This window comes from Boleophthalmus pectinirostris, unplaced genomic scaffold (genome assembly GCF_026225935.1).
Source record: "Boleophthalmus pectinirostris isolate CB_2022bp ecotype Guang Dong unplaced genomic scaffold, ASM2622593v1 HiC_scaffold_3, whole genome shotgun sequence".
Taxonomy (NCBI): Eukaryota; Metazoa; Chordata; class Actinopteri; order Gobiiformes; family Gobiidae; genus Boleophthalmus; species Boleophthalmus pectinirostris.
This window is the reverse complement of record NW_026571299.1, coordinates 36,649,253-36,664,665: the sequence shown is the minus strand read 5'-3', so window position 1 is coordinate 36,664,665 and position 15,413 is coordinate 36,649,253. Positions and strand designations below refer to the sequence as shown.

At 38.7% G+C, this 15,413-nt stretch overlaps 2 protein-coding genes across 2 annotated transcripts; one reads left to right on the top strand and one right to left on the bottom strand.

The window, feature by feature from the left end:
- Positions 1 to 1,222: 1,222 nt before the first annotated feature.
- Positions 1,223 to 15,240, bottom strand: rnf207a (ring finger protein 207a). Its single transcript, XM_020940305.2, has 18 exons — positions 14,976 to 15,240; positions 14,633 to 14,823; positions 11,056 to 11,185; positions 10,827 to 10,971; positions 10,376 to 10,457; positions 10,217 to 10,292; positions 9,990 to 10,115; positions 9,562 to 9,608; positions 8,714 to 8,786; positions 8,299 to 8,367; positions 7,807 to 7,875; positions 7,457 to 7,554; positions 4,680 to 4,857; positions 4,078 to 4,263; positions 3,173 to 3,224; positions 2,981 to 3,098; positions 2,744 to 2,836; positions 1,223 to 1,807 (listed from the first exon to the last, which is right to left on the bottom strand). The coding sequence occupies exons 2-18, from the start codon at positions 14,821 to 14,823 to the stop codon at positions 1,669 to 1,671; spliced, it is 1,872 nt and encodes a 623-aa protein (XP_020795964.1). The 5' UTR covers positions 14,976 to 15,240; the 3' UTR covers positions 1,223 to 1,668.
- On the top strand, positions 11,867 to 13,583 carry zpr1 (ZPR1 zinc finger). The gene is given in 2 exon segments (XM_055160206.1): positions 11,867 to 12,385; positions 12,388 to 13,583. Coding segments are annotated over 2 exon segments (1,335 nt in total). The 5' UTR covers positions 11,867 to 12,027; the 3' UTR covers positions 13,365 to 13,583.
- Positions 15,241 to 15,413: the final 173 nt, after the last annotated feature.

Below are 15,413 nucleotides of genomic sequence, written 5' to 3'. Positions count from 1 at the left end.
CTGGTGACTAGAACCCACAGAGCAAATGCAGTAGTAGTAGTAGTGGTGGTAGTATCTATAGCAGGGGTCTGCAACCTTTTTTCTCCAGTGATCTATCTTTACAAAACAAAAATGCCATAGAGCTACCAATTGCAGCAGTCGCAAAGAAACTGAGTAAATATAATAGCCACAGCAAGCTTTAGATGGGGAACAGTTAGATATTTATAAAACATAAACTATTATCCATTTATCAGTGCACCAAGTTAGACACCAAAATTATACATTTACAATTGTAATCAATACAATTTTACTTATTATCTACAATACATAGAATTCAGGAATCCCTTGGCGAACTACTTGGAAGGGGGTGGAGAGCAACTGGTAGCTCCCGAGCTACAGGTTGGAGACCCCTGATCTATAGCATTAAAACCAGGCCAAATTGTACAGTTATTAACATTTTGAGTAGTACTACTGCAAAACAGAAGCGCTTGGGAAAACATTAATGAGTTGAACTATGATTATCTTTAAACAACTGAGAGAAATTAAACATTAAAAAGTAAAAGGACATAATAAAAATTAAATGTTCTTAGTGCAAAAATTAGGCCTATACATACGATATCACATTTCAAAGAATAATGGAATCCACTTCAATAAATTGGTTAAAAAGAAAATGAAGCACTTGAGAAATGTTTCATTAAAACATTTAAATGTTAATTCAATCGTACTAGATTACAACATTTGCCAACTAATGAGATATTATAAACAGAGAGGCTTTGAGCTGCATTATAGTGAGTGTATGAAAACTTGCATACTTCTATGATTCATAGAGCTGTGGTTTTCTTGAGTTTTGGTGCAAGTGTAAAGAATGGGCCAAGGACAAACAACAGGCAATAACTGGGACATTTCTATAATAAGAGCAGAATGCTGGATGCTCTTTCACACTGTAACAGAGAAACCTCAGACATACATAAATGACCTAAAACACAATATGACAAGCAATACTGTCCATTATTTCACAAATAGATATGAAAATATGAAATTAACTGTGAGCAAAATGAAATACGCAACTCAACCACAAGGGGTCACAAGCAGGTGAATATCAGAATAATAAAACAGGGCACAACGTTATAGCTATAGCTAATAGAATAGAATAGCTAAAATTATTTACATGAGATATGGAATTTCCACATAAGTATCTAATGTCTGCTCTCCACAAAAAATCTACACTTAAACTGTATTCCATTGATTCCATATTGTGACATTATCCAAAAATATTAACATATAAACCATATCATCCATCATCCACCAAATGCCTGTTACAATATTAGACAAGAACTCTATCAGGAAATCACAGCTAACACATTTACATGCAAAACTGCTCAAGTTCCAATCAAAGAGCGCTATTATTCCATGTTTGCTAAAAAAGAATTCTAATGATTTTGTAGTGTGTTGACAGCAGTAAGTGTCTGACCTCCACCAGCCTGTCCCGGTAATGGTTGTCCATGAGTTCACCTTGAGGGGGGGCAGTGGGGGCTGCGTGGAGGGGGGAGTGCTTGACAGTTATTTATTCTCTTGTATCAGGGCAGCAGTGGAAGTCCCGAGTGCCGTGCTAAAGTGTGTTGTGCTTGCATTAAGGCACGTAGCTGAGCAGAGGGGGATGAGGGAGGACAGAAAATCAAATGTTGGCATTTATGAAGGCATCTGGTGGTGACTGGACGTCTCCGCGGGGACCCTCTGGTGCACGGGTCGATTGGTCTTGACAGGACTCTCCCCTGAATCTGGGATCAGCAGGAGGCTCGTGTGGTCTGGGTCGCTCAGACGGGTATTACTGTGGATGGAAAGTAAATGAGATACTTTGGTTTATAATGGTTTATACTTTTGGTTTACTTCGCAACTTTTCTGGTGGAGGGTCTGTCACCTGCTTGTCTCCATGGAGATGTTATTGCTTTGTCTGGAAAATTCCATGGATGATATCAAACATATATATCTTGCATTTATTCATTACAGGTGTTTCTATTGCCCAAAACACATTAATTCCTTCTGTGAATAGGAGATGACAGATCTGATGTAGTGCAGTGCTATTACCTGCTTGCTTCCCTTGTGATGGAATGGTTTAATCTATTCTGTGGAATTTTCTAGAAAAAGCAATAACATTTCCATGGAGACAGGCAGGTGAAATGTTACCCAGTGCACCTTTAAGGTTGGCAAGCAGAAATAAGTTATACAACAATGTGACACTTTAATAGAGTTGGGAGTTAACACGCAAATTTTGACCCAGTTTGTGCAATGATCCAGTTAGTTAGATTTTGTAGCCTTTACTATACACAGAGCAACTATATATGTCTTGATCTCCAGGGTATAATTACTAGTATATCTAATGGTTTTCAGAATGATGGAAAATTAGGACCATGTTTTTAGAATGGTGAAATGTCCTTAAAATGTTGCCTTTAAACAGGAAGCTGAAACCATGTATTGAGTATAGACTGAAATTAATATTTAACTTCCTCAGTTGGCACATCAAACTAAAGGTTTGTTCATGATTCATGTTCATGCAGATTTTTATTGCCTTCTTTATTCATAGTAACTATTTGTCTAGAGTGCAACTTTCCCCAGGTGTTATAACTCTAAACACATACAGTGTGCATGATTTTGATGAACACACATTTCAAGTAATTGCATTTGTTCTAATAAAGTGGTGTAAATTGATAATATTTCTTAGGGAGGTAATTAACATGCAATCTGTTATCACCCATATCATTGTTACCTGTCATGACTTTGTTTCTGCAAAACACTGTCTTCATAAATTTTCAGCATTGTCTCTGTGCGGTCATCATGAGGCTCTTTTGGTTCCTGAAACCTAAAAAACACCAACACACTCTCAAAAAACAGAATCTGAGACAGTTACGTATGTATTACACTACAATTTATCTGAGCTGAATTCGCTGTTTTCTTCAGTAGCATTTGGCTTATATTGAATAATTTTACATGCTCTGAGAAGTACCTGGGCTCCAGTCTCTCTTTGACCTTGGCTATGGACATGATATAGGGGCTGATTTGTTTGGCGATCGTGGTCAGGTAGGAATTCTCTTGCTTCAGCTGCAGTAGATCATGCAACTGGGCTAAAAACATGAAATATTTAGGCTGTATAAAATTTTAAGTCAAAAGTATCACATTATATTTTTACTGCACAAACCTTCATAGATTTCTTGCTCATTTGTGACTCTCTGGAAAGTGTCTTCCCAGATCTAAAGGGAATGGTAAAAATAGTACCTTTAATCTATCTATATGCATGAAGATCATTTGAATAACAGAGAACAATATAAATAGGCAATGAAGTACAGTACTGGGCAAATGCCTTAGCTCTGTATCAAGAGAGCATGTTGCCATGTTGTGTTCAAAGACACAATTACAACAAAAATACAAATGATTCATAAGCTGATTTTTCAAACATAGTGTAGATATGAACTTTTGACATCATGTCCAAGTACATGTCCAAGTACCCCCAGACCTAAAGTCTGGGAGTAACCATAAAGGAGGGCACAATATGTATTATACAAGTGTTATGTATTATTATATTATTATTAAATGTGCAGAAAATGTATTCTGATTAGACAAACCTGGACTTGAAGAAGTGTCTGTGTATCATCAAAATGATCTGGCATATCACAGTGTGAGAACCACTTATAGAAGTTTCCGAAAAAAAAAAGTCTCTTGCACAAAGATCTGTAATTCCTCACAATCCCTGATACAGAATGCACTAAAAGTTCTTTAGCAATCTGGTCAACAGCATTTTTGCACTTTACTGAATATGGTGTAGACTTAAAAAATCTGTAGCCAGATATTAATCAATACTGAAACTAGTATTGAAAATATATGAACAAGCAAAACTAAAATCACATAAACTGGACAGAAATGGATCTTGCATGAACAGTTTTAGATTTGTTTTGATCAGAACAAAAATTAAAGAAACTACTTGTACTACAATACAGAGAAAATACTGACATTGTGTTTATTATTATCATGTAAAATACATCTTTCTGAGTATTGAAATTGAGTTTTCAATATGAAAAAACTAAAAACTACTACTATCTGGCACACCTCTTCAAACATGGCCCTCATGGTCTCTACTGTGGAGTACTGGGAGGTGATCTGGTGGTCGATGTGGAGAGACCTGTCCATGATCTCTCCCATCTTCTCTGTGTTGATGATGGAGTGGTGCTTGGTCAGGTCCCGGTGCAGCTCCTGAACCTGATCCTTCAAGCTCTGGATATCGGCCTGCAAAGTCTGAAAGTACAAAGGGAAACAAGAGGAAAGCTAGGGATTTGTTCTAGGAAGAAGTACAACATAGGCTGTTCATTCAGCTCATAATACGTGTGAATAAAGTCCTAAACTAAATGAAGACATAAAAACGACAACATAAACCTATATAATTAAATAATAGTACAGCTGCAGCTTTTTTCTGGTAGATGTTTTCTATCAATACTACAAGTCCTCTTAGGTTAGTAATGCTACTATTATTATTTCATTGTACTGTGATGTGTCTTTGTTTAGTATTTCTTTACTTGCATATATTTACAACTCTGTGTGTTTTGGGTGTTTATCGTTTACAACTCCTTAAATTGCCCCTTGGGCAAAAATGTTACTTTCAATAGTACTTTCAATACTAATGTAGTGATACTTGAAATATTTAATGCACTGACCCTGTAGTTGTTCTCATAGCTGCGGCAGTGCTCGGTGAAGGGGGTCTCTTTGCCCTCTGCCAGTAGGACTTTGGTGCAGACGTTTCGGTGAGAGGTGGGTCTGCGCCCAAGCATGGAACCCACGGGCATCTCACTGAGGGACGGGGAGCGGCAGCACACAGATAGAGGAGACTGCAGCCTGAGGACCAAAAGCACTAATGAATGAGCCCCTCTTCTGCTCAAGTGTGACCCAAACCTCTCCACAATAACCCTCTTATTAAAAGAGCTTTTCTGAGTACAGACTCTTGAGGAACTCACTCATCTACTACACCAAGGAATGTTTTGTGATACACAGTTTAACAATGACATTTTTCATTATGTGTATACTTTTAAAATTTCATTCAAAATCAAATGACTTCTTTTATCAGCCCTCATCTATTACGGACTAAATTATGAATTAGTAATTTTTTTTTCTCAAAATAATTGATTTTCAATTTTTCCTCCCTCTACTAAAAATGGAAAATGGTAAAAACTGAAAAGAAGATATTATTCAGTGATCATATTTAAGCCATTGGCCATTGAGGAAATCTTTAATGAATGAGATAAAACAAACTATTGCATTAAACATGCAGCCAAAACATTTCATCTGATGTCACTGATTTTCAGTGCTGCATGTCCCTGTGGTAAACTTTAGTCTCTGTGACTATAGTAAGCAGCCTGACGAATGCAGGAAATCTATTTTCTTCCAAAAACACTAATCGATTTGGACTCTAAATTCAGTTAATGAATCTAATAGATTTTTTTGCCCAGCCCTAACCAGCAGTACATTTATGGGGTAAAGTGAACAGCAATCAATGGACTACAAACACCAATTATCTTTAACCATATTTAGAATTCAGAAAATCTTGAAGTATTAAGAATTAATTTATTTCTTATATTTAGACACTAAGCACATGTAAACCCAATATTTTGTTATAATGTGATATATACCAACTTTTCCAATTTATAGTGACACTGACACATTAAATTAAACATTGTGAGGATAACACTCTACAACTTTTGGCTTAACAACCTGCTGTAGTTTGAAAGACAGGTCTTGAAATGTGAAAATCTTTGCACTGTCCCCTTCACCACCAAACATATGTGACACAACACACCAACAAAACGCGCCAAAAGTAACCACACATCCAGGTGGGTTTAGTAACAGCAATGCCTGGAGCCATTTTACCTTGGCTTGGGTACCACTATGTGTTTCACACGTTGCCATAGAAATTATTCCTTTGAGCATTCAGGTTTTGTCCCAACATGACCAATTAGATATTATGCCTGAAGTAAAAAAGTCTCACATTCTCAGAAAAAAGACAAAAAAAAAAAAGTGAAAAAATTGTTTAGTTAAAAGTGCAAAAACCCTTAGCTATCACCTCATCTGGGCATCTACCAAATACAGATACTGTACAAAATATTAGGATGTGTTAGAAAACAAGGAAGACACGCGAGCCTCTGTCGGAGCCGTTTGGCGTGAGAAAAACTTTAAATCCCCACTTGCTGTCTAAATTAACAGTTACAGGCAACAATATCTAAGAGACAAGAAACCATTCTCACCTACATCAACCTATATTACAAAGTAATAAACCTTGCCTAAAATCTGCAAAGCATTAAGGCATTTACCTGCAGCTTGATCTCCTGCCCAGTGTTGAGCCAACAGAGGATCTGTGTACAATGTGCTTGCCTCATAACCTGCATATACTCATTCAAATTAACAAGTGCGTCTGAGCTAAAGCTGTGACATCAGGGTCCCGGGACAGCACAGGTCCACCCCCCTCTCTTCACCCCCCATCTCTCCACCCCCCTACATGCCAACTTCCACATGAATCAAAGAGAGTTCTGTGAAATCACGATAAAAATAGTGCCAGACGGGACAGCCACCAATCCCTGCCCACTTCGCATGTTGCATTGGCAGCACTGCTAAACAAGTTGGATGGGAGAGTTGTCAGTCTGTTGGCATTACTGAGTAGGCTTAAGGACCTGCGAACAGTTGGGAAACTGAAATGTGTACAAAAAATTACCATCAGGGAGTGTGAATGTGAGAAGAGATGAGAACGAAGACATAGGACTTTCTTCTGAAAATGTTGGATTCTTGTTTTTTCTTTTCCCTTAATCTTAATCTTTTGAAGCCAATGACTTTATCATTACAGAAATTTAAATGCATATTTAATTTAGTGCCAAGAACATTAAGGTATTTGTTATTTTCACTTGGGTTGTACATTTCATGATCCATGACATAATACTGCCTTAATGTCACATTAACATTATGAAAAATAAGCAATTTTCTCAAGGCCCAAATATAATTTCAAAGAGACTAGACTAAAACCCTCCAATTATAAATAAAGAATACTGTAATTTAGAGACTGTATACCTGCAGACATGTCCTCAGTCCCCTGTCGGCCCCCCTCCCCACAGAAAGTACAGTGAGTGAACAGTGTGTTACGTAAACAGGAGCATCCGCAGCTCACTGATGGACAGAATTACTGCCATAGTGGGACTCAGCATGGCGCCTCCTTTCCTCTCCCTGCAGTCATCACCGTCTGCCATCTGCACTCTCAACCATTCCTGGATTTGAAGTTGGGATGCTTCACAAGTGTGACATAAACTATCAAAGATTTTTATTTCTTGGAAGCATCCAAAAAACACGACTACAGCCATGGCAGCAAAGCCTACACACGAAATGACGAGCTTCCAGGAAAGCTCTGACTACATGACAGAGGTTAAACAAATCAGTGCGAGGTTAATGATTGTACCTGTTGGTGCAGCCACTGACAGAAGCAGGGCCACGTGCTCCGATCAGCAGCAGCGGCTCAAGGCACCGGGCAAACTCATTGCGATAATCAGTGTTGATCTTAACAGGAAAATACATGATCAGGATATGGCTTTGCTTTATGCTTTATTGTGAGGAAAAATAACCCTAAGCAACACTATTCGGGTTTCACTTCTTCTGGTGTTTTTGTAATTGAGCAAATTGAGCATATGTAAGATTCAGTTATCTGGAATGTAGTTTTTTTTATTATTATTATTTTATTGTATTAATTATGTATGTTACTATCTCAAAATACAGCAAAAAGAGTTTGATTTTGGGTATGCGTGTACTCACTTTGCTGCTTTGCACTGGTCTGAGCCGATGAGGCAGCTTTACAATGCACTGCAGTCGCTCCATCAGTTGCTGTGTAAGCAAAAATATCCAGGGGTGATTCTGTGACCTCCTTTACCTCGCACAGACATTATAGATGACCCCTGTTTCATACTAACGTGACTCTGGGCTGAACTGGCTAATGCTTCTATAATGGCTTTAGTAGAGATGTCATTCATTATTCAGTTAATCGATAATCAGGATTATTCAGGTCACAATTTAATCATAGTCAAGAACAAAGTATTCCACTTCGTTTGTTTGGTCATGGTGTCCCTAATTGTCAACAACTGTATAACTGTATGTCTCTTCACAATGATCTTTGCAATATTTTTACATTGTGGCATGCATGGTCTTAAGAACATCTTTTTACATTTATCACAGTTCAGTATACAATTACAAATTTGAAATGTTTTAATAAGAAGGTTGGGCCCAATATGCTACAATAGCAGTACTTACATATCCCATATCCAAAAACTCAAATTTGTTGGCTGAGTTGAGAAAAGCAGAACATGTGACAAGATGAACCTGGAAAAAAAAAAAAAATCATCTTGAATAAATAAAGTAAAGTGAAAAAGTAAAGTAAAGTGATTAAAGCGATACTATGAATTAAAGGTGAATTATGCAACTTTTCTGGTGGAGGGTCTGCTATCTGTAACATCTCCACTGAAACAAGAAGCAGGTGAACCACTTGACAGATAACTTAGTGCACCTGGCAAACTGGCTTTAAGGCTAAAGTTATCCAGCATAGCGGGTTAAAACTACACTTTTAACCAACTGCACTGCAATACTTTTCAAAGTGCAAAGTAAATAAAATCTATTATTGTTACTAAAATGAAAAGCAAGTTGGCACAGTTGTGCAGTTGGAGTGTACCTGAAGTGTAGGCAGGAGAGCAGTGAGGTGTGAGAGCTGCTCCTTCAGTGCCTTCTCCTTCTCTTCGTGTTGACTGCAAAAACAAACACACACAAACATGTAACTCTACACCATCCCATCCACACTCACAGGATTCAGCTCAGGAAGTACACCCAGCCACCAGCGCACGCCCTGTTTCCAGCAACTAATCTATCTGTCTCCCTGCTGTAACAAACACAGAGAGCCGCTATGGGCCGGACACACAAAAGCATAACATAAATAGCCTTTAACAGCCTTCTGGGAAGCCTGCCGCTGGATGTCTTCCAGGCAAGTGATCGAGAGGAAAGTAATGGAAGACACTTGTCACAAAAAATCTCATTAAAAATCCCCACAGAGAGTAACCTGATACACTCACTGGCATACACAAAATTGTTCTCATTGCCTCATGCACACGTACCAATGGAAAAGCAGACAGAGAGAACTGACCTGGATCATTATGTAGTCATTTTGAACCATTTGTGAATGAGAATTTCACACATTCACACTGCACAGCCTGAACATTTAACACAAGTACTGTTGTACGAATGAAGCAATTGACATATTAATTTAACTAACAGTATAATTTATCCTATTTTTATAACAAGAACCACACCGTAATAATAATTTAAAAAGGTTATTGTCTTATCTTTATTACATGTTACATTCTGAGTCTTCATTCATTCACAGACATACAATTATGTCAGCTAATAAGATGTATCCATTGTGTGCTGCATAATATGATTCTCCCATTGTGCCAAGAGATTTGAGACAACATGGAACAAAACTATAATAGAACACATTTGGCAGATCTGGAACTCTGCATGCATTACCTTTGTGCTGCTTTTAACAGAATCTTCTTTCTTTCTGCTAACTTCTCCTGCAAAAGACAAATAAGTGCTTTTTATAATGTAGCATGCCCTTGAGCTGTCAAACAATTAAATAAGAAACAAAAAGATGAAGATTCCAAAATGGGTTGTACAGGGCTCTAGTGGGTTGCAAAGGCAGTTCATTTGGGTTTTCACAAGGACACTAGTGACACCTAGTGGACAAACTGTGCAAATGTTGTCAGACTGTAGCATGGACCTATAATAAGATCTTTTTATACTTTCAGTAAGGACAATAACCTAAAATTTGTGAATGAAGAATTGAAAATGATTACAAACATATGATGGCTAGTGTCTATACCAGTACTTTTAGGATCAATCAAATATCAAATATATTAAATGGAATCACATTAAAAAAAGAACAATAATACAACCTGTAAGCTGTTGAACAGAGTACAAATAGCACTCTCCTCTTCCTCTACATTCAAGCACACTTCACCTATCATCGCTCTCAGCAGAACTATTGCCTCTCGTGCTGAAGTCTGTAGCTCTTTCACCACCTGAGATGCCACAAAGAAAAATATCAAATTAAATAAATGCATAATAAGCATTTTAGACATTGTATATGCAGGATGTGTGTAACTGAAAGCTAATATCCTACCAGGACAGCCTGGTCCAACATCTCACAGCCTTGGACATATGCAGTTTCAATATCAATGCAGTGGGTCCGACTCTCTCTTCATGAGCACAGAACAAACCCCAGTTTAAAGAGAGGAGATAACTTTTCACTTCCATAAATATTGTGTGAAAAACCACTCACACTTGCATGTCTCTGAAGCACTTGATGCAAAGCATTGACTTGTTCTGAGTTGAGAAGAGGATATAGGGCTCCTGGTGAAGAGCTGCAGAGATACAAATGTCTTTTAACTTCAGTGTGTGTATTCTGCTACTGCACTGAGCCAGCTTTGACACACACTTTAAAGGGGCCCAGAATAATGTGCAAAACACAGGTTGACTTTTAAAATATAAAGAATGACTTTTACATAGCACGTATATATTGTGTGGAAAATGGAAGCAGAGAAGCAAAAACACTGCAGCATTTAGGGCTCATTGAAATTTCTGCACACAGGTGCCTTCCAGAATTTGATCGGGACCTGAGCAGAATCCATATGTACCAACAGGGCGACCACAAACATGCACATCTGTACTCATTTAATAAAGCAGCGGTGACCTAGTATTTGTGATTTAAGTTGATTAAAGGCACCACTCACAGCACATCTTGTGTTTGGCTCGGGTGCGCTTGGCTAAGGACACAATCTCATGATGGGCAAACATTCTGGCTTTATGTGTCAGCTCACGGCAGGAGGCACACAGGGGCTGGCTGCATGTATTACAATAATACATGACTCCTTGGTCCTGCAGAAAATAGTGTATTAAATAAACTAAAATTACACATAACATTTGGCCATTTAAAATGCATGACTCATCATCAGACATTACCTTTCTGCTCTCCTGATCACAGTTTGCACACAGTACTGTCTCCTCACAGTCTGTGTTGCTGTCAACAAGAAACTTTAACAGACGATCTTCTGGTGGGAGGGCATTATTCCCCTTAAGCATAGATGGATACCTGTGGCAAAAAAAAAAAAAAAAAGAAATATTTTTGTTAATTGCAGTTGTTTATTTTCTAGTATAACAATCAAATAAAATCAAATAAAATAAATAATTTATATATAATATATATATATATATATATATATATATATATATATATATATATATATATTATATATATATATATATATATATATAGTTGGCTGCACTGGCTTGTCAGAAGCTAAGCAAGGTCAGGCCTCGTTAGTACTTTGCCTAATATGACCGTATTTTGTGTGTGAGTGATGGTGGAGGGGCCAATGGCGCAGATTGACAGCCTCACTTCCCTCAGCCTGCCCCAGGGCAGCTGTGGCAACAATAGTAGCTTACCACCATCAAGTGTGGCATGAATGAATAATGCTCAGTAGATCGATTTGGGTGACTTGAAAGGCGCTACAGAAATCCAATGATTAATTTAATTTCACGCGCTATAGAAATCCAATTAATTCATTAGCTAAATAGTAAGCTAAGTCCCACCAAGTTAATGAAATATCATGTACAATTAAGCCTAAATCTAACAGTGTTAGACACAATAGCTTACTGATAATACCAATTATTTATAGTTTGTTTGGAGGTTGACTTCCTGCAATGTAGTAGTTCTGCTACGGACCAATAGAGGCAGTACAGAAATATTTGACACGACGCAACCACAAAAGAAGACATCGCGGAAGCGGAAGTATAATATAGAAGCCAAACGTGTGCTTCAGAAAGGCGTGTGCGAAAGCTTTTATCGAGAAACTTCTAGCACAAGGTCGAAAAACTACCTCGGAGTGTGCATAGGTCGGTAGAGCGAAGACGCATTTTGTTTAGACGGGCAAAATGTCTGGTATAAGAGAAGACGGTGTACGAGGAGAGAACATAATCAGAGATATTGGAACTGATGACGACTGGCAGCCCACAGAGATCGAGAGCTTGTGCATGAACTGCTACAAAAATGGGACGACGCGTCTGCTTCTCACCAGAATACCCTTCTTCAGAGAGATAATCGTAAGCTCTTTCAATTGTGACCACTGTCATTGGTCCAACACAGAAATTCAGTCTGCGGGACAGATTCAAGATCAGGGGGTTTGCTACACACTGAAGATAAAAACAAAACAAGATTTGAATCGCGAGGTGGTCAAAGCTGACAGTGCCACTACCAGGATTCCTGAGTTGGATTTCGAAATACCTCCTTTCACACAAAAGGCTCATTGTCAACTATTGAGGGGTTATTGGACAGAGCTGTGGCAGGCTTGGAGCAAGACCAGCCCGCGAGGAGAGAGGCTGATCCAGAGGTGGCAGCTAGAATAGACCAATTTATCCAAAAACTGCAGAAGCTAAAAGACGTCGAGGAGGAATTTACTTTGGTGATAGAAGATCCTTCGGGGAACAGTTTCATGGAGAATCCTCTGGCCCCACAGAAAGACGAAGCTCTGACAGTGACCAAGTTTAAGCGGACTATTGAGCAGGACAAACAGCTGGGTGTACGACCTGACGATGATGATGGTACAGAAGTAGATGAACCAGCTGCAAATGACATTGATACTATGAGAAATGAGGTTTTGATTTTTGACACCAATTGCCCTGAATGCAACAGGCCTGCCAAAACTAACATGAAACTTGTCAATATTCCCCATTTTAAAGAAGTAATCATCATGGCGACCAACTGTGATTACTGCGGGCACCGGACAAATGAAGTCAAATCTGGTGGGGCAACTGAGGAGCAGGGTACTAAGATCACCCTTCATGTCACAGATGTTTCAGACATGACCAGGGATGTGCTCAAGTCCGAGACCTGTGCTGTACTCATCCCTGAACTGGAGTTTGAGTTGGGAATGGCAGCACTAGGAGGAAAGTTCACAACGCTAGAGGGGCTTCTTAAAGACATCAAGGATCTGATTGTGGACAAAAATCCCTTCGTCTCAGGGGACAGTGGCATCACGGATAAAATCCAGAAGCTCAAAGAGTTTGGTGGAAAGATTGAAAAAGTAATAGCAGGTGAAATGGATGTTCACATTATTTTGGATGACCCAGCAGGGAACAGCTACCTGCAAAATGTGTATGCTCCTGAACCAGATCCAGAAATGACAGTTGAGAAATACACACGCACATTTGAGCAGAATGAGGATCTTGGACTGAATGACATGAAAACAGAGGGATATGAGCAAGATAACTAAAATAACTTTTAGATAACCAAACAACCCAGTACACTTAAGACCCTTCTACATAAGTTAAAACTGGGTACAAAATAAGTTAACTTAAATACTAGTATAAGACAAGAGGGGTATTTTAAGTTGTTAAGTTGTAGATTTATGTAAACAAAACAAACTTATATGCAAAGAGCTTTTGTTTTTACATCTTGAAACAATTCATCTAAATAAAGCAATTTCATTTGAGCCACAGTGTGTGCATAATTATTTTGTATAGAAATGATTTTTATTTTATTCGGCATTTTATTCTAAAAGTCCAGTCTTGTCTCATTGTAAATAACTGCAAATAGCCAGCTTTTCCTGTTAAGCTTGTGTTTGTCTGAGTGAGGGACCTATTGTGCAAAACTAATTGCAGAGGAGAGTGAATTCCTAGATGTGCAGTTCCTAAAAAAGCAGCTGTGTGAAGCCTGCCATTTGTAGAAATAGAAACTAAGGCAACAGGCTTTGTAGCTTGAACCCATTGGCTCTGCACCTACTTGATTACAACAAAATTGTTTCACACGATGTTTACGTCATAGTGGGTGTTGCCATTGTCATCACTTGCATATCAATGGCAAAAATTCTAATTCAAAGTAGATAAAATCAAGGACGGTGTATTTACATGAAGTTAAGTGTAGCAAGTTTATTGCTTGTGGTAAGTGAGCACCACATGAAGGTGACTGGCAGGGCATTCTTTATTAGGGTTTGAATAGGTCAGTATCATGTGACTGCATCTGATTGCCTTGAGCTCCAGGCATCAGGGCCAAATGCCACCATGCTTTGTTTGTTGTGTGACTGACTGGTCTCAGCAGAACCCGTTGGCCCCAGGGACTGCTGGACCACGCAGCTGCTCCGGCCACTCACTGCCGCTCCACAACAACTTCACTCCAAAGTCACTGCAGCCAAAAGAGAGGGGATGCCCAACGCCCCTGTTTTTCAAACCAGAATCGTTTTCAGCTTGTACAAGTGACAAGGTAAATCATGACATTTAAATGCAGCCTGCCATACATGTCAATATCATTTGTCAAAAGCCCTAAAGAGAACTGTGTTATTAGTTTATAATTGTCAAAGCTATGTGAAGAACTGTGTATCTGAGGAACATTTTCTGTTTTGACCCAGAAGTATTAAAAAAACAGCTTTTTCTTAATAATGAAATACTGACCATAATAACAGAAAATAGGGTAATAATAGATTCATTAAATAGTATGCCTAAATACAAGGACATGAGCATGAGATATGTCACTGCTTTTTCTTACCCACAGAGGGGGCAGTTGAGGCGGTTGTCATTGGTGCGCCCTCTTAAGCAGCGGGCACAGAAGATGTGGTAACAGTCCAGCAGACAAGGGGACTGGTATTGCTCGTGGCAAAGGTGACACATAAGAGGGTGGACATTGCTACAATCCACATTACACAGGTTATCCAGGTTAGTGAAGATGGAGCCTGCCATCTGCAAACAAACAGGGTCATGTGGGATCATCACAAAGTTGCTATATATGATTGGTGTAGTCTGGTATAGGTAAACATAAAGGTCAGCAGGAAAAGCTGGTATACATCTTTTATAAAATATCTTTGTGTGAAGAGAATATCTGCTTGTCTTACCTTTTTAGTTTATTAGAATTATCCTTTCAATTTCAAGAAAAAAACTGAAACAAAATGTTATTCTGAAAAGTTGTCAGCAAAGCAGTACGTCTGTTTAACACAACTAAATTAAATGCAGCATGCTAGCTTGTCCATAGAAAGCACATGAGCCACTGTCTTATCCTTCAGTGGCACTATCAGCCCCCTGCAGCAGGAATGACAGCAATGCAGAGTCTCTTCAGTTGTAGGCCATGGGGTCCCTCTATCAGGCAGCTGGCAGCACCGCCTCGTGCCTGGCCCCTAGTGTTGCCAAAGTGCAAAGAGGAAATTTAATATACAAAAGGCTACTGAGTAGAGACTTGTTACATAGGTTACAGACACAACTTTTGTTTGTCATTTGACTTTCTGCAAGACACTATGAGGGGCTGTCAAATCACAAATGAAATCCAAATTACCATA

Bases quoted from the DNA above. Each gene is read 5' to 3' on its own strand.
- rnf207a (XM_020940305.2), bottom strand. From the start codon at position 14,823: ATGGCAGGCTCCATCTTCACTAACCTGGATAACCTGTGTAATGTGGAT. The intron at 10,458-10,826 runs GTGAGTGGTGCC...GTATCTCTGCAG, and splicing joins AGCCAAACACAAGATGTGCT to CTCTTCACCAGGAGCCCTAT. The intron at 9,609-9,989 runs GTTGTATTATTG...TGTCTTTTGCAG, and splicing joins CTCTGTTCAACAGCTTACAG to GAGAAGTTAGCAGAAAGAAA.